Raw genomic sequence first — 27,276 nt, forward strand, 5'->3', positions numbered from 1 at the left:
CCCCCCAACATGTAGGATTCACTTGCATTCAGATGGAGTGACCTAGAGGACAATTTCCTGCATGGCTTGTTTCCTCAGTCATTGTCCACAAACTCTTGAGTAGTTGTAGGAATTTTCAGGCCCAGACTTGAGGCCCAACTTCTCCAAAGTTGTGGAAAGGAACTATATATTATGTGGCCCCTATACTTCCCTATGCCACTTGAAGGAAGAGTGACCTCCTGGGGGTTATCCATGCTGAATGAAATCTTATTAACAACAACAACAACAACAACATAGGTAAGTTTCAAATTATGACTATACTGTTGAGATAAAACTTGGTGTTATGGTTTCAGTGGGTCCCCCAAAAGCTCATGTGTGAGACAATGTGAGAAGGTTTAGCGGTGAAATGAATTGGGCTATAAGAGCCTTACTCCAGTCAGTGAATTAACAGGAATTAACTGAGTGGTCACTGTATGCTGGTAGGATGTGGATGGAGGAGGTGGGTCATTGGGGGCATGTCTTTGGTGAGTTGAATGTAGTCTATTTCTGCTTCCTGGTGCCATGTGTTGAGCTGCTTCTCTCCACCACACTCTACTACCATGATGTTCTGCCTTACCTCAAGCCCCAAGGAATAGAGCCGGTTGTCTCTGAAACTGTGTGCCCCCAAATAAACTTTTCCTCCTCTAATTGTTCTTGTCAGGTCTTTTGGTCTCAGAATGAAAAAGCTGACTAAAACACTTGGCTTTTTTTTTTAATCTGAGAATGAAGTTTCCAAGAATTATAGATACTTGTTATTTAGGCAGTCAGAATTGGTAAAACCATAGAGCATAATCTTAGACTACTTGTAGTTTTAAGATGATCTATGCCCCACAGCAGATGTCAGAGTTGTGATCCTACTTGCCAGCATCTGTGGACTTGTAGCCAAAAATATGACTTCCTTGGGCTTAGGATGTGCCTGAATGGCACAGAGCTTGCCTAGCATGTGTGAGGCCCTGGCTTCCAGCTCCAAGTTGACTAACTCATTTGCAAGCACAAAGTGCTGTCAGTGTACAGAAATGATGGGCGTGTGTGATAATAGAGAACCCTTCTATTGTGTTTTTATAAGAAATATTAATGATATAATATGGAAAGAAGCTCTAGTTATGGAGTTCCAAGTCAGTGGAGTATATGGACTTTTAAGACTTTGGATTTGTACAATATTCTCCCATTTTGAAAGCAAGCTTTATAATAAAGGAGTTTGAAATTGTTTTTCCTATTTTTTTCCTTTGTTTTGGTGGAGTCTAGGGTAAGTAACCTTTTGAGGATATGAAAACTAACATTTAAAAAAAAATTTAATGTTTCAAGCAAACAGAAAAATCTAGGGAGTAACAATGCATATAGACTATACTTAAAACCGACTACTCTAATCCTAAATTTTTTCCTATTTTATAAAAGATACGTTACCAACTCAACTGTGGTCCTCTGTGTGCCCCTCTCCATTCTGATCCCCTTCATCCATTACTTCCCAGAGGTAATCACTCTCCTGAATCTGTTTTTATTTTTCCTATCATGTCTTATACTGCAATTACATGTATAAATCTATATTCCATTGTATGTTAATACCAATGTTCTTTCTTTATTCTGTTGCTGCTGAGCATTTAGGCTTTTTTCCACTTTTTTGCTTTTACAGATGATGCTTCAGTGAACATTATTGTTCATACCTACTTGGGCACATGTGCAAAACTTCTCTGAAGTATATGCCTGAGAATGGAATTGCTAGCATGTGGGGTATGCACATCTTCAGCTTTTCTAGATGTTGCCAAATTACTCTTGCAATTTATGTTGGAAGGTGTAAGAGAGTTCCTTCTCCCTATTGTCTAACTAAAACTCAATATGGTTAAGCTTTTTAATTTTTGCCAATTTGAGATTTATTATTTTTAATTTGTATTTTTCTGATTACTCGTGAGCATCTTTGTAAATGTTAGTCATTAGTTTTCCCTTCTGAATATTTTATCACAGCCCTCCTGCCTGTTTTTCTCTTAGCTTTTTTCTTATTAATTTATAGACTTTAAGATGAAAATAATTTGTATGTTAGCTTTTCATCACTGTGACAAATACCTGAGAAAAAACACTTGGAGGGGGAACAATTTATTGTGGCTCATGGTTTCAGTCCATGGTCAGTTCGCTCCCTTTCTTTGGGCCTGAGATGAGGCAGAACATAATGGTAGAAGGGCATAGAAGAGGAAATCTCAACTCAAGGCAGCCAGGGAGTAGAGAGAAGAAGGGACCAAAGACAAGGTGTAATTCCCAAGGGCACATCCCTGTGATATACTTCCTTCAACCAGGTCTCACCTCCTATAGTTCCCACTTCTTCCCAGTAGTCCATTCAGCTCTCAGTGGATTAATCCACTGATGAAGCCAGGGCCCTCATGATCCAATCACTTACTTCCCCAGAGTTTTACCGCTGAACACTGCTGTGTTGGTGTCTGAGCCTCCAACACATGGGTCTTTGGGGTTGGGGAGATATTTGATATCCAAACCACAACAACTTGTTGTTTATACACTGCAATGACCTTTTCTTCTGTGGTTGATTTCTTTACTTTATTTCTACTAGCTTGTCTATAGAAGTTGTAGGTTTGAAGGGCTCAGATTCTATTCATATTTTCCGTCATGGTTTGCACTTGAAGAAATATCTTTTCTGTCCTGAGGAAAGAGCCCTTAAGTTCCTTAAATTTTTCTTGAAGGTCCTTATATCTTTCCCCATATTTATTTTTTAAAATCTGGAATAATAAGTTTCTTTACTGACTAGATTTGTGTTTGTTTGCTTTTTGAGATGCTGGGAATCAAACTCAGGTTCTTGCAAAGGCTGGACACATGCTGTACCACTGAGCTACATTCCCAACCTTATTGGATTTTTTATACTTCAATGCCTATATTTTCTCATACCCAAGATTTCTAATTAATATTCTTTTTAATGTACTTTCATTTTTGATCATTTGTTTAATAATTTATTGTTCTTTTAAAATGAAATTATTCCTTATTTTATTGAAAGCCTAAACATACACATTTTGGAGTATATGTATATTATATATATTTTGGAGTATAGTCTAGTCTACAGAATTAGTTTCATCTTTAATGACTGTATTTATTTACTAATTGGTAGTTTGTTGGTTGAGTTTCTTAGCATTAAATTGGCTTCAGGTTTTTGAAATTTGAGTTTCAGAATCATTTTGGATGGGAGTTAATATATTGTTTGTTTGATTTTTCACTTTTCTTACTTTCTCTACCCAATAGTTTAAATTTTCTTCCACCTGTTCTCAGAGTTCCCAATTTAAAACAGGGTCTTAAGAAAAAGTTTCTTTCTCCATAATAACATTGAAAATCTCATAGACCCAGCCAGAAAAGTAGTGTGGAGACCTTATTTCATGATTTGGTGTGTCTACTAGAGGCTTGTAAATGTCTGTCAAATATTTCAATCAAAATTAAAAACTCCTACTCTATAGAAGATATTCTTTTTAAAAAATTTTAGTTATTGACACAATTAATGGGTTTTCAATGTGTCATTTCCATACCTGTATATATTGTGCATTGATCACGTCTATCCTTTCTACTATTCTCTCTTGCTCCTCTCCTGTTCTCCACCTCCCTTCTCTCTTTCCTTTCCGTAATCGTCCCTCTTCTACTTTCAGATCTTTTTTTTAAAGTTTCCGCATGTGAAAGAAAACATGTGATATGTGTCTTTCTATATCTGGCTTATTTTGCTTAGCATGAAGTACTCTGGTACCATCTATTCCTGTAAATAACATGATTTTTTTCCTCTTTATGGGGAATAATATTCCTCTGTGTGTGTGTGCATGCATGCATGCATGCATAATATTTATTTATTTTTAAAAATATATTTATTTTTAAAATTTGTTTTACTTGGTTTTACATGACAGCAAAATGCATTTCAATTCATAATACATAAATGGAGTACAACATTTCAATTCTCTGGTTGTACACGGTGTTGAGACACACCATTCATGCAATCATACATGTATCTAGGGTAACCATGTCCATCTCATTCTACCATCTTTCCTATCCTCATAACCCATCCTTACCCTCCCCTTTCCCTGATCCAAAGATCCTCCATTCTTCCCATGTCTCAGTCCCCCATCATAGATCAGCATCCACTAATCACAGAAAACATTCGGCTTTTAGTTTTTTGGGGATTGGCTTCGCTTAGCATAAGATTCTCCAACTTCATCCATTTACCTGCAAATGTCACAGTTTTATTTTCTTTTAATGCTGAATAGAATTCCATTGTGTATATATACATTGTGTTGATAGGCACCAAGCTGATTCCATATCTTGACTATTATGAATAGTGCTGAAATAAACATGGGAATGTGGGTATCTCTTTTTGTTTGTTGACTTTATTTCCTTCGGGTATATACATACCCAGGAGTAGTATAGCTGTATTATAGGGTAGTTCTGTTTTTTGTTTTTTGAGGAACCTCCATACTGTTTTTCATATTGGCTATACTAATCTAAATTTATACTCATCAGTGTATAAGGGTTTTTTTTTTCTCCATATCATCATCAGTATTTGTTGTTGTTGTTTTGATAATAACCTTTCTGACTGGGGTGGTGATATGGAATCTCAATGTAGTTTTTTTCTTAAATTTTATTTTCCTGATGGCTAAAGATGAAGATGTTGAGTATATTTTCATATATTTATTGGCCATTTGTACTTCTTTTTTGTTTTTGAACCCAGGGATACTTAACCACTGAGCCACATCCACAGTTCTGTTTTGTGTTTTATTTAGAGACAGAATCTCACTGAGTTGCTTAGTGCCTAACTTTTGTTGAGGCTGGCTTTGAACTTGTGATCCTCCTGCCTCAGCCTCCCAAATTGCTGGGATTATAGGCATGCATCACCATGCCCAGCTATATTACTTCTTTTGAGAAGTATCTGTTCAGATCATTTGCCCATTTGTTGATTGGATTATTTGTTCTTTTATTGTTAAATTTCTTGAGTTCTTTATACATTCTGAATACTAATCCTGTCAGATAAACATCTGGCAAAGATTTTCTTTCATTCTGTAGGTTATCTTGTTTCCTTTGTTATGCAGAACCTTTTTAATTTGATGTAATCCCATTTGTAAATTCTTATTTTTATTTCCTGAGCTGTTTGAGTCCTATGAAGAAATTTGTAGCCTTGGCTAATCTTGCAGTGTTTCCTATAGTAGTTTCATAGATTCAGGTCATACAGTAAGGTCTTTGATCCATTTGAGTTGATTTTTGTACATGCGGAGAGGAATCCATCTTGTACAGTTTCCTCAGTACCATTTGTTGTAGAGGCTTTGTTTTCTCCAGTGTTTGTTTTTGGCATTTTTGTTAAGAATCAGATAACTGTAGATGCATGGATTTATTTCCTATTGGTAGAATATGTATCTATTTTTATGTTAATACTATGCTGTTTTGTTATATGGCTCTGTAGTATATTTTGAAATCTGGTATTTGTGATGCCTCCAGCATTGTTCTTTTTGCTCAGGATTGCTTTGGATATTTGGGGTCTTTTGTGCTTCTATATGAATTTTAAGTTTGTCTTTTCTAGAATGACATAGGTATTTTGATGGGATTGTATTCAATTTATAAATTATCTTCAGTAATATGGCTATTTTAACATTAATTCTCCCAACCCTTGAACATGGGAGGTCCTTCTACCTTCTAGTGTTTTTCTTCAATTTTTTTCTTCTGTGTTTTATAATTTCTATAGTAGAGGCCTTGCATCTCATTACTTAGGTTTAATTTTCATTGTTTCTTTCTTTCCTTTTGCTTTTAAAAAGCCATTGTTTTGAGCAAGTTCATTAATGGTGTGAAGAAAAACTGCTGGATTTTGTATGTTGATTTTGTACAGGAACATGTACAGGTACATGCCTGTAATCCCAGCTACTTGGGAAGCTGAGGCAGGAGGATTGCAAGTTCAAAACCAGCCTCAGCAACTTTGTGAGGCCCTAAGGAACTTAGTGAGACTCTGCCTCAAAATAAAGCATAAAAAAAGGGGCTAGGGATGTGGCTCAGCGCTCCTGATACCAAAACAAAACACCAAATAAATAAATAAAATAAAATAAAAAAATAAAAGAACAAAACTTCTGGTATTGTCCTAGAGGTCTGAATTCCTTCCTATGGTGGGTGGGTGCTCAAGGACAGATAACTCTACCTAGGATGGGGAAGATTTCTCTGAGATTAGGGAGGGAGAGAGAGGGAGGAAGAGAAAGAAACATGTTAGTTTTAAAAATAAGTTGCAGGGGCTGGGATTGTGGCTCAGCAGTAGAATACTCGCCTAGCACGTGCAAGGTGCTGGGTTCATCCTTAGCACCACATAAAAATAAATAAATAAAATAAAGGTATTGTGTTAAGAGAAAAAAAAAGTAAGTTGCAGTAGCAGAGCAGCAAGGGCTACATTCAAAGCATAAAGTGGATCACTGTCACATTTCCCCACTGTCAATTTCTATTATTCATTTCTTTTTTTTTTAATTTTAGTTGTAGATGGACACAGTATCTTTATTTTATTTTTTTATTTTTTTTTATGTGGTGCTGAGGATAAAACCCAGGGCCCCACGAATGCGAGGCAAGTGCTCAACCACTGAACTACAACCCCAGCCCTTCTACATTTCATTTCTATGGAAAAATGGGTGACAACATCTTGAAGCTGCTTCCTGCTAAGAGAGGGTGAAGTTGGGGGGAAGTGACCCAAAGTCCTTATTCTCTAACAGGTGGGACATGACAGTTAATGATATTGAGCATCAGGGCAGTCCAGAAGTCCATGGTGGCAATTCGTAGTTGGCTAGACAAGGCATACATAGGGCATGGATCATACAGAGTTGCAGGGCCTTTAGAGGGGTCCCATCTTTCCCTGGGTCCTAGCTGACCTTAGAGGGAAAGGCCAAAATGTTGGTTGCTTTTTCCTTGTCCAATTGCTTCCTTGATGATGGTCTCCAAGTTTTTGGTTTTAAACATCTAGCAGGCCTGTTTCACCAGTCAGATGGCCAAGGGTGTTGTGTTACTGTGTTCGGTTTTCTTTTTCTCAAAGTGGACAAAGATGGAGCAATCCTTACTCTACTGTTCAGGGAGAGAAGGCAGGAGTTCCCTGAAGCAAAAGAAGCTTTGGCAGCTGCTGGGATGCTCCCTCAATCCTTCTCATTACTTATAGGAGTAGTTTCTTTACCTGAGGCAAACTCACCTGTCTCCTAACCCTCCAGCAGTCAGCTCTCAACAACTTCATCAGCCACCTTGTTTCTTCAGCATGGAAGTGGGGTTGCAGGCCTGCCCAAGAAAGCTGGAGTTGGGGCTGTTCTTGGGTTCCATCTGGGTCACCAGTTTGTTACCAAAAGCTCAATCCTTGTCCCCATGCCAATCTAATAATGAAGACAAGGTTTTGAGGGAAAAAAAAAAAAAAGAAGAAGAAGTTTTATTGCTTTGCTAGCAAAGGAGAAACACAGGAAACTCTTGTTCTAGAAGCTGTGATTCTCCTGAATTTATCAGTTTTAAGAGTGTTTCGATGGAGTCTTTATGGTTTTCTTTTTAAAAAAATTTTTTAAAATATTTTTTAGTTGTAGATGGACACAATATCTTGATATTTATTTATTTATTTTATGTGGTGCTTGAGGACCAACTCCAGTTCCTCACACATGCTAGGTGAGCACTCTACCATTGAGCCACAAACCCCAGCCCTCTTAATGGTTTTCTAAGTATAAAATAACAACATATGCAAACCGAAATAATTTGACTTCTTCCTATCCTTTTATATCCCTTTTATTTCTTTCTCATGCCTGATTGCTTTGGCTAAAATTTCAAGTATTATATTGAATAAAAGTGGCAAGAGTATGCACTCTTGTCACATTTATTTTAGAAGAAATGCTTTCAGGTTTTCATCATAACGAATGCAGTATGATGTTGACTATGGGATTGTCATATACAGCTTTTATTATGTTGAGGTATGATCCTCCTGTATACATAGTGTGTTCAGGATTTTTATTATGAAGGGATATTGGATTGCTTCAAATGCATTTTCTTCACCTATTGAGATGATTATGTGATTTGTATCCTTGACTGTATTTATGTATTGTATTAGGTTTGATTTGCATGTGTTGAGCCATCCTTAAATCCTTGGGATGAAACCAATTTGATCCTGTGTATGGTCTTTTTAATGTGCTGTTGCAGTCAATTTGCTAGTATTTTATTGTGAATTTTTGCATTCATATTTTTCAAGGATATTGGATACTGGGCTACAATTGTTTGTGTGTGTGTGTGTGTGTGTGTGTCAGGTTTTGGTAGCGGGTAATGCCTTTATAGATTGAATTTGGAAGGGTTCCTTCTTTTTCTTATGGTATAGTTTGTATTAGTGTTTTTTAAAATTTTGTTAAGTTTGGTAAGATTCAGCCATGAATCTGGTCAGTCTTGGGTTTTTCTCTGTTGGGAGATTTTTAATTATTGTTTCAATTCATTACTTATTTCTAGTCTACTTAATTTTAAAAATGTCCTCTTGGGGCTGGGGTTGTAGCTCAGTGATAGAGTGCTTGCCTCACACACGTGAGACCCTGGGTTCGTTCCCTAACACCCATAAAAATAAACAAATAAAAATAAAGATATTGCATCCACTTACAACTAAAAAATTTTTTTAAAAAATGTTCTCTTGATTTAGTTTTGGTAAGTTTATGCGTCTAGAAATTTGTCCATTGTTTCTGCAGTTTTGAATTTATTTTCATCTAATTAATTGATTTCTGTGGGTATCTGTGATATCTGCTATAATATCTCCCATTTCACCTCGAATTTTATTTTATTTTGTCTTATTTCTCTTTAGGTTAGTTTGGCTAAGGGTTTTTCAATCTTTTTAAAGAATCAGCTTTTTGTTTTATTGATCTTTTCTATTTTTTTTAAAGAGTCTGTTTCATTTATTTCTGTTCTAATCATTATTATTTCTTTCCTTCTACTGACTTTGGGTTTGGTTCTAATTTTTCCAAGACATTGAGATACATTATTAGGTTACTTGAAATCTCTGTTTTTGTAATGTATATACTCATATCTATATACTTCACTCTTAACTGCTGCTTTTATTGTGTCACATAGGTTTTGGTAGGTGTTTTCTTTTTCATTTCTCCTGATTTCTTATTGACCCACTGTTGTTAAAGAGTATATTATTTGGGAAGGAGGAGTAGAGGGAAAAGGAAGATACTGGGAAATGAGACTGATCAAATTATATACATGTACGAATGTGGCATAATCAATCCCACTATTTTGTATAATTGTAATGTACCAATAAAAAATTTAGAAAATGTATTGTTCAGTCTCCAGGTGTATAAGTTCTATTGCTGTTGCATCCTAATTTTCTCTGTTATGATCTGATTAGATGCAAGAATTGTATTTGTTAAGACTTGCTTTGCATGATCTATTTTGGAAAACGTTCCATGTGCTGATGAAAAAATATGTGTTCTGCAGCTGTTAGATGGAATATTCTTACATGTCTGTTAAGTCCATTTGATCTATTGTTTAATTTAACTCTGATGTATCTTTCTTGTTTTTTTTTTTAATATGGATAATCTATTGGCAAGGTGTGATACTTGAAGTCACTCACAATTATTGCTGTCCCTTTGTGAGCAGTAATGTTTGTTTAATCAGGTACTCTGATATTTGGTGCACATATATTTGCTGTTATTATGTCTTTTTGATGGATTATTCCCTTTATCATTATGAAATGACCTTCTTTGTTTCTTCTGACTGATTTTTGACTTTCTGTTTTGTTGGATATAAATATAGCTTCTCTTATTTACTTTTGGATTCCATATGCTTTAAATATTGTTTTTAATCCTTCTACTTTCAGTCTATGTATATTTTTTGCCAGTGAAATGAGTTTCTTACAGGTTGCATATGTTGGGTCTTGTTTTTTAATCCAGTAAGCCAGTCTGTGTGTGTGTGTGTGTGTGTGTGTATGTATATATATATTTTAACAGTACTGAGGATTGAACCAGGGTCTCATATATACTAGGCAAGAACTAGTATGCTGAGGATATGTACTATATCTCAGCAGTCTGCATCTTTTAATTGAAGAATCAAGACCATATATGTTCAGGGTGATTATTGAAATGCATGTACTTGTTCCTGTCATTTTTTTTAATAATCTATTTTTTTCTTCCTTAGGTGTTTGATGATTTGCTATATGATTCTTTCCTAATTCTCACTTGCTGATCTACCCTGAGATTAATTTTGACCTATGCTCTGAGGATTGTGTTTATCTTGCTTCTTCTTTGGGTGTCAGATTTCTTTAAGTGTCTTCCATAATGCTGGTTTAATGGTGATAAATTCCTTTAGGTGATGCTTACCTTGGGAATGTCTTGTTCTGAAGGTTATAGTAATCTAGGTTTAAAAATCTTTTCTTTTAGAAATACAACATTCCATGCCCCCCCTTCAGAATTTGTTACAAATTTTGTTGTTTTTTCTAATGAGTTTTCCTTTATGTATGACTTGACACTTGGTCTCCTGCAGCTTTTAATATTTTTTTCTTTATTCTGTACTTTTGGCAGTTTAACATGTTGAAGAGAGGTTCTTTCCTGGTCTTATCTATTTGGGGTTCTAAATTCCTCCTACACCTGGATGTCCATGTCTTTTCTGAGACTTGGGAAATTTTCTGCTATTGTTTCACTGAATAAGTTTTCTGTGCCTTTAGCCTGTAGTTCTTCTCCCTCTTCTATTCCAATTATCTGTAAGTTTGGTCTTCTGATAGTGTCCCATAGATCTTTTATGTTCTATACATTCTTTCCCAGTTTTTTCTTTTATTTCTGTCTGATGTGATAGTTATCAGACTTGTCTTCAAGTCCTTATATTTTTCTTTTTGCTTGATCTAGTCTATTGATGAGGCTTTCAACTCAGCTTTTTATTTGACTTTTTGAGCTTTTCAATTTCAATATTTCTGTTTGTTTCTTTTTTAAAATCTTTTTTTCTATTGAATTGCTTTCCCATATCCTGTCTTCCTTAATTCATTCAGCTATATATTTTTGTATAATCTTTGAATTCATTTATTATTTTAAAAATCATTGTTTTGAATTCTATGGAATTTCATCCCCTCATTTGAAATCAGTTACTAGAGAGTTATCCACTTTTTGAGAAGTTATATTAACTTGTTTTCTCATACTTCTTGCCTTTCTGTGTTGAGATTTGCACATCTTTTAGAATGAATAGCTCTTTCATTTTTATGTGAGGGCTTTCTGAGTGAACCCTCTTGATCATGGGCCCTGGGATATCAGTTTGCTTTGTAACATTGAGTTTAATTCCAAATGGACTTTGTGGTATAGTTTCACTGTGGCTTCTTCACTTGTGATTAGTGGATTGTGACCCAGTGTGTATTGTGTCAGAGCCTGAGGTATCATCTTTCTCTGTAGGTCTTGAAAGAGTCAGTCCTTTTAGTAGTGAAGGTGGGTGTGTTGTAGATAGCGGGCATCCTCTGTGGTTACTTCTCTAGTCTTGTTAGCAATATGCAGTCTGAAGGGGTGTAGGAGTGGCCAGCACTAAGGTCCCTTAAAGATCTGATTCCACACTGAGTTATTTCTCTCTGCTATTGCTACAGGAGTCAGAGTCCAAGTGGGGCTTCAGGCTCTCCCTAGCTGTGTCTTTTTGGGCCCAGGTCATCAGCAAGGGGCTTTTATCTTCCTTATCTATCTTTTAAATTCAACTATCTGCCAAGGCTTGAGTAGGACTAGGGTATAGTTGTAATAAGGCACAATTTCTCTCAACTGGACCCAGGGGTGTAGCTCAGTGGTTAAACCCACCAAAAATGTTCCAGGTACTAAACTTTCTCAGCACTGCTGCTTAGAAAACAGAAAAGAAATGGCATTAACAACAATAACATAAAATCAAACCAATTATAGAAATACAGTAAAAATAAAATAACAACTGCAACACTGATAGAAAAAAAGGAACAAAAATAATATCAAATAGATTAAAAAGTTAAAAATTAATAAAAATAGTCAGGCATGGTGATTACATGCCTGTAATCCCAGTACTTTATGTACTTTTTCATTTAATTATTTTTTAAATAATTTTATGAAAATTTATGTATTTTTTCATTTAATTTCATTTAAAGCTGTTAGAATGATGTTGTGTTACTACAGAGCAAAGGAATCTTAAAAGAGGCCAAGACTGAGTAGAAATGCAAGTTGGGACCATCAAAAAAGCCAAAAGAATATTGATAAATATATCTTTAACTACAGTAAATCTTCCCTTTTAGTTGTACACTTTGCCCTTATAGTCATATACTTTTGCATAATTACAACCCTTTTGTCTTAGTAGTATGCAAGAAAAATCTCCTTAAATAGGAAACCTAATCTTACTTTGAATGATTTGCATCCTTTCTTGGCCATACAGTGAGAATGGAGCAGAAAAAAAGATGGTCTGTGTTTTAGTCAGCTTTTTCACTGTTGTGACCAAAGGCCCTGGCAAGAATAATTTTAGAGGTGGAAAAGCTTATCTGGGAGCACGTGGTTTCAGAGGTCTCATTCCATACATGGCCAACTCTGTTACTGTAGAGGAGGTAGAACATCATAGCAGAAGGATGTAGAGGAGGAAAGCATCTGGGGTCATGGCACCAGGAAACAACCAGAGAGTCTAAGCTCAACTCATAAAATATATACCCCAAAAGCATGCTCCCAGAGACTCACATCCTCCAACCATACCCTACCTGCCTATAGTCACAGCTCAGTTAATCCCTACGAGGGGATCAATGCACTGATTAGGTTAAGGCTTTCGTAACCCAATCATTTCACCTCTAAACTTTCTTGCATTGTCTCTTATATGAGCTTTGGGGGAATACCTCACATTTTGTAAACCATAACAGTCTGGCTGGGGAAATTGGAAAGAAAGCTTCCTGATATTTGATAAAGATTTCTCTGTCTGACATCTTTAATGGGTGGGTCTACAATGTAAAACACTTACACATTCAAATAAGAGTATACAAGCATATCCTAAAGCATTCCTTTGGCACCTATTTCTCTTAAAACATTTAGCACATTCTCTCTGGGTTCTAATTGAACCTCTGTTTGCATATATGTTATTAAACTGAAAATTATTGGAAAGTGGAGAAATCTTTTAGTTGTATTTATATTCTCAATAGCCTAGGACAATACCAGAAACATAATGGAAATTTTTATAATTTATTTGTTTGTTTGTTTATTTATTTATTTATTTATTTATTCATTCATTCATTCAGTGCTGGTGATCCAATTCAGGGCCTTGTGAATGCTAGGCAAGTGCTCTATTGAGAACAAAGTTCAGACCATTAGGTGTTTTTAATGGAATAGGGAAGGATGTTGTAGATCTGTATCACAGTATAAAAATAACGAAAATAGCACATTTTCCATTGGAAAAAAACCTTGTTTCTTCAACAGTATTAGGAAACCCCACGTGAGTATTTGATAGAATGACATAGAGGAACTAGGGCTGTTTTGCATTTGAAATTTTTTTTTACCATGCTAGATATAGTGACTATGTATTTGCATTTCTCCATTATCAAATGAACTTAATAAAAGTACCACATTAGAGTAGCATTTTAAGATTTAAATGAAATGATCTGAGCTCAACAAATATGTTATCAGCACAATAACCAGCTCTATTGAGTCTTTAATAATAATCATAGATGTGCAAAGAAAGAAAGAATTAGGCGTGGTGTTACATGCCTATAATCCCAGTGATTTGAGAGGCTGAGGCAGGAGAATCAGAAGTTTGAGGCCAACCTTGGCAATTTAGCAAGGCATTCAGTAACATGGTGAGATCCTGTCTCAAAATAAAATAAAAAGGACTGGGGATGTGGCTCAGTGGTAAAGCACCCCTGGGTTCAATTCCCAGTACAAAAAAAGGAAAAAGAGCAAGCTAGAGAACAACAGTTCATTTAACTTAATTTGTTTATTTTGTGGGGCACCATTAACTTTTATTGCACATCACAGCAATGGCTTTTTGTTGTTCAAAAGTGGAAGTGACCTCATTTCAGGCCACTTCAATTTTTATGGTGTATGTAATAACCAATAAGACCTTGAATTCTTTGGATACCACGTTAAAACTTTACAAAAACTGCAAAATTTATGAGTTTGCAGTCGCAAGCAATTATCCATTCAAGAATTAATTTCTTCTTAGGTTTTATCAGAAGACCAGCCTAACTTCATGTGTTGCTAATTATTATTATTATATCAGAATATTCTATTGGCATTTCAGCAGAGGTACTAAGATACTATAGTGTGAACTTTAGAAATGAGATATTTCATATAGCATTTCATAGTAGGTGTTCAAGAGTCAGGGATTCTAAAACCCGTAAGAAGGATACTTATGGACCAAGAAAGAACATGTGATTCTTGAGAAAATAAGAATAATATGCTGTGGCTTCTTTACTTCATGGGAGAAGTAGGGGTACATGTTCTCTCACTTGATAGCTAGTGAAAAGGGCTTTAGAGGCATCTCTTAGACATTTAAAGAGCTCCCCTCCCATTGGGGAGCACAGAATAAAACTGGGAGTTGACTAAGAAATCCAACAAGGAGAGAGGTTAATTGCTGGAGAACTGCTCCCACAGCAAGAGCTACACAGGGGTGACTAGTTGGAATTTGCAAAGGATATGTGTTTCCTGCAGATCAGAGGAAGGCCAGTGGAGGAGAGAGGTAGTCTTGAGCTGTTTTGACTCTTTCCCAGATAGACTTGGCTAGAGGGAGTGAGGCTCCAACAATGAGTCTTTTGAGTGACAGGTAAAAAGCAGGAATAAATTGAATAAATTTTAAGAGGATGGTCAGGACGAGAAGCTGTATTTAATTATATCTTGCTGTTAGTGCTTGTTCAATGAACATGAAGTCTATAATTCTTTTTTTTTTGAAGTCTATAATTCTTTATATAGACTTGATGTCCTATGAGACCACTCATTTGTTTAGCACAAAATTATGATTATTTGCACTTATTTCTCTCTTTTGAGGTTGAGTTTTTACAGAATCAGAATAGGAAGTTATGATTTCTAATTCTTTATTTTGTTGTGAAAGATAACATACTTAGAGAAAAGAAGATAAAAACATGTATAGTTTCACCCAAATCCACAGTAACTACAGACTTGTGCAATTTTATTTTTTCCTTGAACCTTGACTCATGAGCATTATGTGTAATAATAAGTTCCTGGATTCCTTGACGTGGTCTACTATTTAATGTCAGCATCTTATTTGATTTTAAAAGTGCCTATACCTGAAATTCTCTGGATTAAACAAAGGGGGAATGAAGGGAAGGGAGGAGGATGGGATTAGGAAAAGACCGTAGAATGAATCAAACATTACTTTCCTATGTTCATACATGAATACAATGAAACTCCACATCATGTACAATCACAAAAATGGGAAGTTATATTCCATGTATGTACTATATGTCAAAATACATACTTCTGTCATGTACAACTAAAAAGAAGAAGTTAAAAAAATTTTTTTAAAAGTGCTTATATCTAGGGCTAGGATTGTGGCTTAGCGGTACAGTGCTCGCCTAGCATGTGCGAGGCCTTGGGTCTGATCCTCAGCACCACATAAAAATAAATAAATAAAGGTATTGTGTCCAACTATAACTAAAAAATAATTTTTAAAAAAGTGCTTATATCTAAAAGTAGATGTTAGGATTTTTTCCCTAAATCTGCCTAGTCTTAATATTAGATTGTTTCTTAAACATAAATTACTAAACTTTCTGAATAGGATTAAATTATTTCAGATTAGTATAATTTTTATATAAGAGATTAGACTTAAAAAATAATATGTCTTCTCAAGGAGATCCATACTGGGAGGCTCTGCAAGTGTGGGGTTGGGTTATGCCAACTTATTTGGTCAATTAACCTCCCTCTGTTGTTCACTTTTGAATCCCCAATACCAACATCTAAATCAAGATGGCACTGTTTGCCCCGCTTCTTCATTGCATTTTCAGATTGAACTCTTCTTTCTTGTAAGGGAATAAAAGAAATAGAAATATAGATGATTAAAATACTGTTTATATAATTAAAAATAATTTAAAATGCAAGAAGGCAAAGAAGCAAATGAAATTATTACTATGGTAAAGCCAGGATTTAAACCTTGCCTCACATGCAAAAGACCCTGGGTTCAATTCCCAGCACCACCAAAAATAAATAAATAAATAAGATAAAAAATAAAGCTTATTAGATAGGTTTGGGCTTTCTTTATCTGTTATGAAAACAGAGAAATATATGAGGAAAATTTTAAAACTGGGTACATTAGTAGAGATCATCTACTTCATTTTATAGGACAATTTGTTGTTGTTAAAATTTTAAATTATTAAGTGCTAATGTGGACTGGTGGTATACTTAAGTGGTGGTATGCTTGCCCAGTATGTGAAGTTTCTGAGTTCAATCCCCAGCACCTCAAGGGGAGAAAAAATATATATATTAAGTGCTCATATGCCAGATACTGAGGTTTAGGTATACTTTTTCTTATCCTTAATAATTCTGGAGAGGTATGTATTTGATCCATTTTAAGATAAGAAAACAGAATCAGAGGAGAAGTGGCTTGCCCAAGGACATGTTATAGTTTCAGAGTTGGAGATTTGACTTAGGACTGATTATTATGCGAGATCACTGATTTCTTTGGCACAAAATTATAATAATTATTATTTTTTTTGGAGACAGAATTATATTATTTAATATTTATTGTTTTTAGTTTTCTTTGTACACAGCATCTTTGTTTGTATGTGGTGCTGAGGATCAAACCCTGGCCGCACACATGCCAGGCGAGCGCACTACCGCTTGAGCCACATCCCCAGCCCCAAATTATAATTATTTGTATTTAATATTTATTTTTCTTCCTTTTTGGTTTTCTTGTTTTGGATTTTCATAAATCAGAACCAGAAGCTATGACTTTGGATTCTTCTTTTTTATTGTAAAAGATAACATACTTTCAGAAAAGAAGATAAATCATATGCTTAGTTTTATAAATGAAGTGAATACCCAGTAACTATTATTCAAGTAAAAAGCTATCTACTAGTGTATCAGTTAGTTTCCTTAGTAAAGGAACTAAGCCCAGGCCCTATGCAAATGATCTCCCCTTAATAGCTGGGTTCAAATGAGTGGATCCTTTAAATAGTTATAAAATTTAACCACTGTCATGATTTCAGTGGTCATTGCTTTGCAATTTGACCACTTAGGAATACATTCCTAAACATATCACTTTATTTTCTTTATATAAATATCTTTCCATAGATTAAAGTCACAGAGAGATATTAAGATAGATTGGATCTTAGGGGAATGTTTAAATTTACTTACAAGTACAAACTTTTCAAGTATTCAATTAAACATAATTGCTAGACTAATTATAATATTGCTTTGAGCTATAGTTCAGATTTGTTGTTAATTTATTCTAACTTTCCCCCATTCATCAGTGTGAACAATAACTTTTTGCATGAATATTTTTCTAAATGTGTATTATATTCTGAGGAATAAGTACAAATATAATTTACCATGTCATAATGTCTTTCTCTTTCCATCTTTTACAGCATGGGTAAGTTCCCTCTCCATGGGAATGATTTTCTTTTGCTGCCCCATAGCCAGTGTCTTCACAGACATATTTGGCTGTCGGAAAACAGCTGTCATGGGTGCTGCTGTTGGATTTGTTGGACTCATGTCCAGTTCTTTTGTAAGGTAAGAACTTGATTTCTTCATGCTGCTTTTGAAAAAGTGTTAAATACCTGAAGTTTTCTTTCAGGAACTTTACAAGGAGTGATCCCTTTTTCTTTGCTTAAAATGTTAAGCAGTAGGACTTACAAATTGAAATTTTGCTCATATCAGCAAATCAGATCTTGAATTTGAATGCTTTTGTTTGCGATGCCTAAATAAGATGTCTATGTCAGTCAGGATATAGGTGTTCTTTGGAGCCAGAGAAAAATATTTCTCTCTCTTTTTTTTTTTTTTTCCTATTCACATAGAAATTCTAAAGCAAATAAGTTATAGTTGTCAGTTATCTGAAACAATGGCCCGAGTTTAAGGTCATCCCCATCTGAGGCCTGAGGGGTACAATAAGTGGTATTTTAAAGAGGTTGTTCATCAGCCCGACAGGAAAATATGTTTATTAATATGAATAAGACTTTTCCCCACATTTTTTAAAGATTAAATTTTAAAAATTAAATTTAAAGATTAATTCCAACCTGGGTAGAGAATCCTGCCTGTAAGATTATGTTAAAATGTTTGAATATCATGACAAAATGAAGTAGTTAAGTACACCTTAGAACAAACCTTAAAGTCAAAGTACTTTCCCTGTGTCTATTAGAAAAAAGATGGAGGGTACTGAAAAGATACTAAGCTCGTAGAGCCGATGGGCTTAGCCAAAACTCCAGTTGTCCTAGTAATTCCCTTGCACGGTTAGAATAATCCTCAGAAAAACTCTGGCTTAATTTGTAGCTCTGGCTAACAGGAACTGATTAATAAGAAAACTTCTTAAGATTATTTCCATTCTCTGTACCTTAGTGGTTTATCTTTTCTTTTATCTTCACTTCCTGCCTCTTTCTCTTCCCTACCTATCTTCATGCTGCTTTAGTTGAAAAACATGATTGTGGTCATTAAGGGGAAAAAGTCAAACTTGCATTTCTTGCCATGTTTATTTAAAAGTATTTAGTATTCAGCCAACTGAATTCTGATTTTATCCTCAACCACACACACCTGTCCCTCAAATTTAAAAATGAGCCTCTTTTATACTTCTTTTACCTAACTTAAAATTTTATTTAGATTTTAAAAAATTATATTGGGTAGAAAATAGACATTGTATCTCTAAATTGCTTTTATGATTTCTTTCTCCTAAATTTCATTTTAAAGAAAAAAAAGTTTTGTCTGAAATAAGATATTGTTTAGGCAATTCTGTGAGATCATTTATTTTTAGTTCTTTTTTGACAACAATATAACATGTGTTAGTAGGCCTTATCAGATCACTTCTTTGATCTGAAACCTCCAGTTACCCATTATCTATCACTGTGGCTCTACCACCTGCTGAGTGTATCAATACTCAGGCTTTGGGGGAGAGAGGATTGAGAGGTAGAAACGTGTATAACCTGTTACTTTCCCATTTTGGTAGACAAAACACAAACAAGCATTATTTTTCAAAGTTTTTTTTTTTTTTTTAAGTTTGGGAAATAAAAATTCTGAAATATATTTTATGTTGTCACCCAGTTCATCTCTTCTCTTCTCCTACTTTCCTCCCTGTCCAAGAGAAGCAAAATTTTGAAATCAGATTGACCCATGTAATGTCCTCACATTTTATTTAATTTTGTTATTTAACCTGCTGGTTAAAGGCTACCAAATTTTACAGCAATATACAGGAACAAGGGAAACATGTATAAATTCTAAGTATCAAACAGTAGAAGCACTCTTCCTCTGGTTTCAGTTCTGCCTTCTCAGGAAAGCCTCCAGCATCTTGGATCTCATCAGAGGCCCCTTTTCTGAATCCGTTTGCAGATAGCTGTGATTTATATTGTACTTACTCAGTTGTTAAACTTCAGCAACTTGAATAATTTATTATTAAGGTTAACATCTAGAAATAAAGTTAAAAAAAGGCTCAGCATCAGTGAAAGTGCCATCACAAGGGCTCATGTACTTCGTTTTGAAGGAAAGAGATGAGACTAATTTTACAAGTGCTTAGTATTTAGTGTTGTAGGGCTGGAGATACAGCTTCATGGTAGAGTACTTGCCTAGTACATATGAGGCCCTGCGTTCAACCCCCAACACTGCAAAAAATAAAAATAAATAATGCTTAAAAGAATGTTTCTGATTTATACACTTGGCTATCTGGTTTATAACTGACAGCATTACAATACTGAGGCATAATAGTTGATGTTCATAATGATACTATTTCCTTTTTTTTGGTACTGGGGATTGGACCTAGGAGTGCCTTACCATTGAGTTCCATCCCCAGCCCTTTAGGTTGTTTTTTTTTTTTTTAATTTGAGACATGGTCTTGCTAAATTTTTGAGACTGACCTCGAACTTGTGACCCTACTGCCTCTCAGTCTCCTGAGTCGCTTCTCTTCTCTTCTCTTCTCTTCTCTTCTCTTATAATGTGCTACCACACCTAACAATACTATTTTTAATATATACTTTGAAGGAAGCAGAAAAATGTTTAATAGTAGTTTTAGGTTATTTGCTTAAAAATTGCTTTTAAAATTTGACAATTTAAGAAGTTACAATGATCTAAAAAACTGCTTCTGTGGAAAATTTGATGCAGAATAAAGTATTGTTTTATGTTTTGTCCTGTATTCTTAGGGTAGATGTATTTTTTATTTTTTAACTTAGCCTACTATGAGCAGCTTGAAGGCAGAACCAAATGTTTAATATTTTTTCACCAGGTGCCTGGTACCTAGTAGCTGCATAATATTTGTTGAATGTAGAATAGAGATTGAGTAGAAGATGATGAGAGTGAGGAGAGATAAATGTAGGAAAACCATTAGTGACTCCAGAGCCTGGTTTGAAGATAGTGCTTAGCTGCAGCTTAATTGAGGGAGAAGGGCATCTCAGAGAGAATTGCTAACAGGCCTTAATTTTATTAGATTCTAGAGCTCCTTGTGATTACCTCAGCATATTGCTAGACTAGCATTATTGTCCAAAATTTAATTATTAACCAACTTTATCTATCTTAGCTTCTAATAAATTGTTTGCCTTTACTACTGATAGCCTTTTGAATTAGACTTTTAAAAAAAAACAACCTAGTTTTCTTTTACTGCTTATCTTAATTGTTCCAAAACATGAAATTATATGATCCTTTGCCTTTCTAAGAAATGTATAATTATTTGGTTAAACTATAAAGTTCTTTAATCATTTATTTTTCTTTTGAGATGTCCATGGCCTTAAGGCTCCCAAACCAGGATCACTAATGGACACATTTAATTCAGCCTTCCTGAAATCAGAATATGATTTCTTGTTATCTTGCACAATGTTGGGAACAGTGCAACACAGGGCGAAGGTTGTTCTACAGCCCTTAGGCCAGCAAAAATGAGACACAACTGTTCTTCTGTGCAAATGTTCTTGATATAACCTTGGGAAGACAATATCAAATGCAGCCTTTTCTTTTACTATATTTCTTAGCAAATACCTGGGAAAACTCCATGAAATAATGAGTTTTCACAATTTAAAATGCTAATTTAAAAGTTTTATTGAGACAAGATTTTTTTGTTATTTTAATTACTGTCAATTTTACAAGACCTTTCCTGTCACCAACCTTTATTTTTGAGCTGTAGGGAACACAATTCCAGAAATCCATGGAAAGGGAAGAGGGACCAAAGTTACTGATGACCTTAACCATCATTTTTCACATATTCAGATTAGCTTAAAATATTTTTAGCTACATTCTGGATTTATTAAGGTTTTCCTTCCCTTTTTTGGGGGTCAATTTTTATTTATCGAAAATATGTTGGTTAAATAAAACCTACTTTTACTATAAGGTTTTATTCTACCAAGCACATGATAAAATTAATTAAAGCTGCTTTCCATCTTTTTCGTCTTTATACAGTTCCATCGAGCCTCTGTACCTTACCTATGGAATCATATTTGCCTGCGGCTGCTCCTTTGCATACCAGCCTTCATTGGTCATTTTGGGACACTATTTCAAGAAGCGTCTTGGACTGGTGAATGGCATTGTCACTGCCGGCAGCAGTGTCTTCACAATTTTGCTGCCTTTGCTTTTAAGGGTTTTGATTGGCAGTGTGGGCCTCTCTGACACACTGAGGGTCCTCTGCATCTTCATGTTTGTTCTCTTTCTGGCTGGCTTTACTTACCGACCTCTTGCTTCCAGTGCCAAAGATAAAGAGAGTGAAAGCAGCAGATTCTCCCTCTTTTCCAGGAGAAAGTTCAGTCCTCCAAAAAAATTTTTCAATTTTGGAATCTTCAAGGTGACTGCTTATGCAGTGTGGGCAGTTGGAATACCACTTGCACTTTTTGGATATTTTGTGCCTTATGTTCACTTGGTGAGTATACATCTTTGGCTCTGCTGCTAACAGATATTATCATTTCACACAGGAAAACTTCTTAAAAGAGCAAGATAGATCAGGTTGAAGTTGTCCTGGTTCTAATTCAGGGACTCTTGAAAGTAGGGTCTCTCAAGATAGGGTCAGCTCATCCATTGGACCATTAAACCAAGTCTGTTTCATGGTGTGCTTTGGTGTATTAAAAAATTCCAAACCCAAACAAACAAAAACAAAAAAGAAGACTAAAATTTTACAGCAATTATATAATCAATATAAAACATTTGGTAGGTCACTTTTTCTAGAGGTAGCTTCTACCATGCGGCCAGCGCATTGGTTTCATTAATGGGGTTCTTGGCATAAAAATTAACTAGCGAGATCGAAATAAAACACACAGACTCAGTTACCTTTCTCTATGACCAGGTCCGAGACGGCTCCCCTCTCTGGCTCCAACCTCGAACCACCCGTAGGGCAGCAAGGATTACTCAGGGCTAGCAGGAGAGAGAGAGAGAGCGAGCACGCCAGGGAGTAGCCTTTTATTGGGGAACAAGAAATTCAGGGGAGAATTCCATCCAATGAAGGTTGAGGGGGGCCGCACTCCAAGCTCAGGGTCAGTGATTGGCCCCCGGGGTCAGTGGTCAGTCACACCCCCACACGGGCGGGTTCTCTCATCAGGAGAGGGCCGGGAAAGCTCCAACACAGATTAGTCACAGCGCCTCAGACCCAAACCGGGAGTCTCCCAGTCACGTGTGAGAATGGCTCTCCATAGTAGCTTGCTAATCGTATCGGGGGACATAGCTCATGTAATGATTTTGCCAACATTAATAAATTATTTTTACCAGAAGAGTGTAGAAATTAGAAGATGTGCAAAAAAGCCAATGAATTTGACATGAAGCATTATATTCACTTGTGGGACACTTGGAAAATGGGAATTCTATTCAGAGGAGTAGTTGAGAAACATTAAACAAGTTGTAAATGAGGGAAGAGAGCTAGAGTTTCGTTGGAAATTAGAATTTCAAGTGCTCAAGCAGATTATAATGTTTATGTTTATTTCAAAGCAAAATTTAGCCTTTTAATACTAAAACAAGAATAAGCAGTGTTGAAAATATTTTCCCTTGGCAAAATTTGCTTGAAAGTGCTTAGTATGTTTCTTTCTTTTTTTCTTACTGTTTGTGGTTGAAAGGTATTTGCAGATCTACATAGATGATAAATGATAAACAAATTGACACTAGCTTCAAATTTTTTATTCTGTGTATATACTACATTTGTGAACTTGGGTCTTTTCTAGCTTGTATTCTACTACATAGTGGATGATGAGTTACACTATGTTAGAGATACTATTTGTATCAGGAGGTGGTAAATCAGATGGTGTGTGGAACATAAAGGGTTGTTAACTCTGTTAATAAACTTTGCCTTTTCCCCTTGCTCTTCTCTTTCCAGGCACGATTTCTTAAAAAACACTGACATTTGTCATTTGGAATTTTCTCTTTATTACACTGTTTTGGCATTGAAAACCACTTTATAGTGGAAATACCAGACTACTAAATAAATGCCTTGCAAGCTATTTAAATCTTGTCTTTGGTGGATGCACTGAGTGTATTACTTTGTTATAATTGAAGGTTTGGATTATGGGTACTTAACCCTGGCTTCATGGAATGGGATGACAGTTTTTTTCCTTAGATGAGGAAAAGATATTCGAATCCTTCCAAAGATGAGTAGATCATGTTCAATTCATATTAAGTCCTATATTGACCTTTGAAGGTGACACACATGAACATATATGAACTTCTTCTGAAGGAGCATAAAACCTAGTAAATATATTAACAATAACTGTAATGATTTATAGGACACTTTTACATACATCCTCTTCTTCAGTCTTCACAGCAAGGCAATGTATGTATCCTCATTTCATGGATGGGGAGACTAAGGTGCTAAAAGATTAAATATACCCAACGTCACAGAAACAGTGACTGATGGTTATTAGTGTGGTACTTTTAGGTAAAAGGCAGTATTATAGAGTGGGCTAAAAGTGAAGATTCTGAAGTAAGACAGATCTGGACTTAAATCTTGGTTTTTGTCCCTAACTAGTTGTATAATTTTTGGCATCCTCTCTAAGCATATTTCCTCATCTACAAAATAGAGATAAAGTCAGTTTTACAGAGTTGCTATGAGGATTAGAAAAAATATATGTGAAATATCTATCCTAGTTCTGGCATAAAAATGGGAGTTTTTAAAATGTAAGACAATATGATTGCCAGTCAAGTGGTTTTAAAGGAAGGTATAGAAGATTCAGAGGAGAAAGATGATTGCCATTTGGAAAAGTAGTTAGAAAAGCTTCATAGCATTGGAGTTGGGCCATGAGCATGAGGTCTTATGTTACAACTGGATCTTTTATCTATTAGGGACTTAATTTTTCAATTTAGGTCTTTGAAGTGCTCTCATGCTTTGTTATAAATTCTGTGATTTTTACCTGCTAGGCTGTATATGATGATTTGAGAGAGACTGTACATGCTTGTTCTCAAAGTACTGTTGGATATTTTGTCTTTTTGTAGTTGACTTTTAAAAACAAAGACTCATTGATTCCTGGAAGCTGTCAAATGACCTCTCTTTTAGGCTTACCCGCTTATAATCTCATTGTAAGGGTACGGTTCGGTTTCGGTAAGGTCTAACTTTCTAAACAACCATTCCTAGTAGCATTTGCTTCCAATTTTTTTTGTGAGTTGCCCATTTGCTTGAGTGTTGTGTCTTCTGGGCTGACTTCTTATAGCTCCTATTTATCCTTCACCTCACTTCCAGGAGCGTGAGAGTCTCATGGTTTTACTCCTATCTCCCCATCACTCCTTCTCAGTTTCTTTGCTGGCTCCTTCTTTTTCCCCCCCACCCACTGAATATCAGCATGTCTTAGGATTGCTCCTTGTTCTTTGTTTTTTTGTTTTTGTTTTTTGTTATGCCACTGGTAGCTTTATCCAGTCTCTTGAGTTCAAACATCATATATATATATACACATACATACATACATACATACACCAGAGACTCCAGACTTATATTTCTAGCCTAAACCTCTCCTGATTTTTTTCACTAGAGTTGTATATCCAACGGCTTACCTAATATCTCCACTTGGATGACTGCTAGGTGTTTCAGACTTAACATATCCAACCCTAAAGTCCTGAATATACCATCCAAAACTTCATCTCCCTCAGCCATCTTCCTCTCAGAATACGGTATTCCATCCTTCTAGTTGACCAGGCCCCAAACCTTGGAGTCATCCTTAGCTCCTCTTTCTTGCATTCCATAACCCTGATCCAGTCAGAAAGTCTTGGTGACCTTCCTTTCAGATCCATATCCAGGATTTGGCCACCTCTCACGATTCTAACTACCAGTGCCTTGGTCCAGGCCACTCTCCCCTCTCCTGGGGCTCCTCTAGTAGCCTCCTATCTGGTCTCCCTTTCCTTCCCTGTCCCCTGCAGTCTGTTCTCCATAAAGAAGCCACAGACACGCTTTTCAAGCATGTCCCTCAGCTCAGAGTTCTTCAGTGGAAATGAGGAAATCCTCAGGGTTTTTCTTTCTTTCTTTTTTTTTTTGGGGGGGGGGATTCCGAGGATCAAACCCAGGGCACTGTGGAAACAAGGCAAGCACTTTACCAACTGAGCTATATCCCCAGCCTGACGGAAACCCTCAGTTTTAGAGTAAAAGCTAATGTCCTTAGAGTGATCCACAAGGTCCTCCATGATCTGGCTTCTCCTACCTCTCTGATTTCCTATCTTATCCAGGTCTCTCTTGCTCACTGAGCTCCTGCTCCTCATCCTGCTCCTTGTCTTCTAATTAGGCTCTCCCTGACCATCTCATTAAAACTCCTCCTCCTTCTCTCTTCCTCTCAGCATTCCCAAACCCCTTCACATATCTTTTTTTTTTCTTTCATAGCACTTCTAACATTTATAATTTATTTATAATGACTATTGATTTCTGTCTTCGTGTGTGTGTGTGTGTGTGTGTGTGTAAAATCTACAATGAGGGGAAGAAGCTCTATTTTGTTCAGTGATACACCTAGCACACAGAAGGTGCTCAAATATTTGTTCAATGACTAAATATATTATAAATAAGCCTAAAATAACAAATATAGGTGGTATTTATTTTCTCACCATTTTATTTTATTTTAATTAAAATTTTGTTTTTGAGACATGGTCTTGCTAAGTTGTTTAGGGCTTTGTTAAGTTGCTGGGGCTGGCCTCAAACTTGTGATCTTCCTGCCTCAGCTTTCAAGTCACTGGGATGACAGGTGTGCACTACCATGCCCAGCTGTATCTCAGCATTTTAATCTTTGAACTCATGGTGTAATTATTTTTTTACATTTTGTTCTTACAGGACATGATAGTATATTCATGTTCATCCAACATTTAACAATTAAGCTCAAATCAGCAAACCTCAGAATAATCAAGTAACCACTAATGCTGTCTGTTGATGGGAAGGGACAGTTGATGTGTTTTGCAATGACCCACAGCTTTATATGCCAATGCTGAAATTATAATATAAATAGAAGTTACTATTTCTTTGAAGCAACCGTGTCTTTGGTGGTGTGTATGAGAAGAACAGGATGCAGGACTTAAAGCCACAGTCTGACCTCAGGCCTGCATGTCTTGGTGAAGCACTGAACAGAGGGCCACATCAGGCAAATGGTGATAAGTGCCTAAGAATGACAATGGTGATGTGACTTTTCTCAGTGACACCAAATGCTCCATCCTCGTATGAGAACGATGATTTAGTTTTAGTTGTCTTCACATCTCTGAAGTGCTGCTCACCTTGAAAATCAGCTATTTACTATCTGTACTCTTTGACTCTATAACATATCATTGGGTTGAATTTTAATTGTTAAGCTTTAAACCTGCATAATTCTCTATCAAGTAGATCATAGAATCATTTGTTGAAATCTGTGATATTGTGTTAATTAGCTTGTTTTTTTTAATGGCTTCATGTTATCTTTAATGAGGAACTTAATTCAAATTATTCATGAGGAAGTACATTATTACTGGGTTTTTAATTTATTTTACATATATTTATTTCATATATATATATATTTGTGTTTTTTTGTTATTTTTTATTTAATTTTTTTATTAGTTGCTCAAAACATTACAATGATCTTGACATATCATACATTTGATTCAAATGGGGTACGTAATCTTATTTTTCCACATGTACAGATTGCAGGATCACATTGGTTATACAGCCACGTTTATATGTAGGACCATACTAGTGTCTATTGTATTCTGCTGCCCTTCCTATCCCTCCCTCCCCTCCCCAAAAATAAAACACTAACAAACTATCACACTATAATCTTCA

The 27,276-nt window shown here is 35.6% G+C and overlaps 1 protein-coding gene across 4 annotated transcripts in view; it reads left to right on the plus strand.

The window, feature by feature from the left end:
- Nucleotides 1–27,276, plus strand: part of Slc16a10 (solute carrier family 16 member 10) — a 111,041-nt gene that overhangs the window by 56,692 nt on the left and 27,073 nt on the right. For 2 of the 4 annotated variants that reach the window (XM_015500190.2, XM_048789317.1), the window contains exons 2-3: nucleotides 17,498–17,642; nucleotides 21,492–21,945. In XM_015500190.2, the coding sequence (XP_015355676.1) occupies nucleotides 17,498–17,642; nucleotides 21,492–21,945 (599 nt within the window). Of the gene's footprint in view, nucleotides 1–1,648; nucleotides 1,747–17,497; nucleotides 17,643–21,491; nucleotides 21,946–23,382; nucleotides 23,513–27,276 lie in introns of those variants that run through there. The other 2 variants (XM_015500186.2, XM_048789208.1) reach the window with 2 other exon arrangements.

This window comes from Marmota marmota, unplaced genomic scaffold (genome assembly GCF_001458135.2).
Source record: "Marmota marmota marmota unplaced genomic scaffold, marMar, whole genome shotgun sequence".
NCBI classification, from domain to species: Eukaryota; Metazoa; Chordata; class Mammalia; order Rodentia; family Sciuridae; genus Marmota; species Marmota marmota.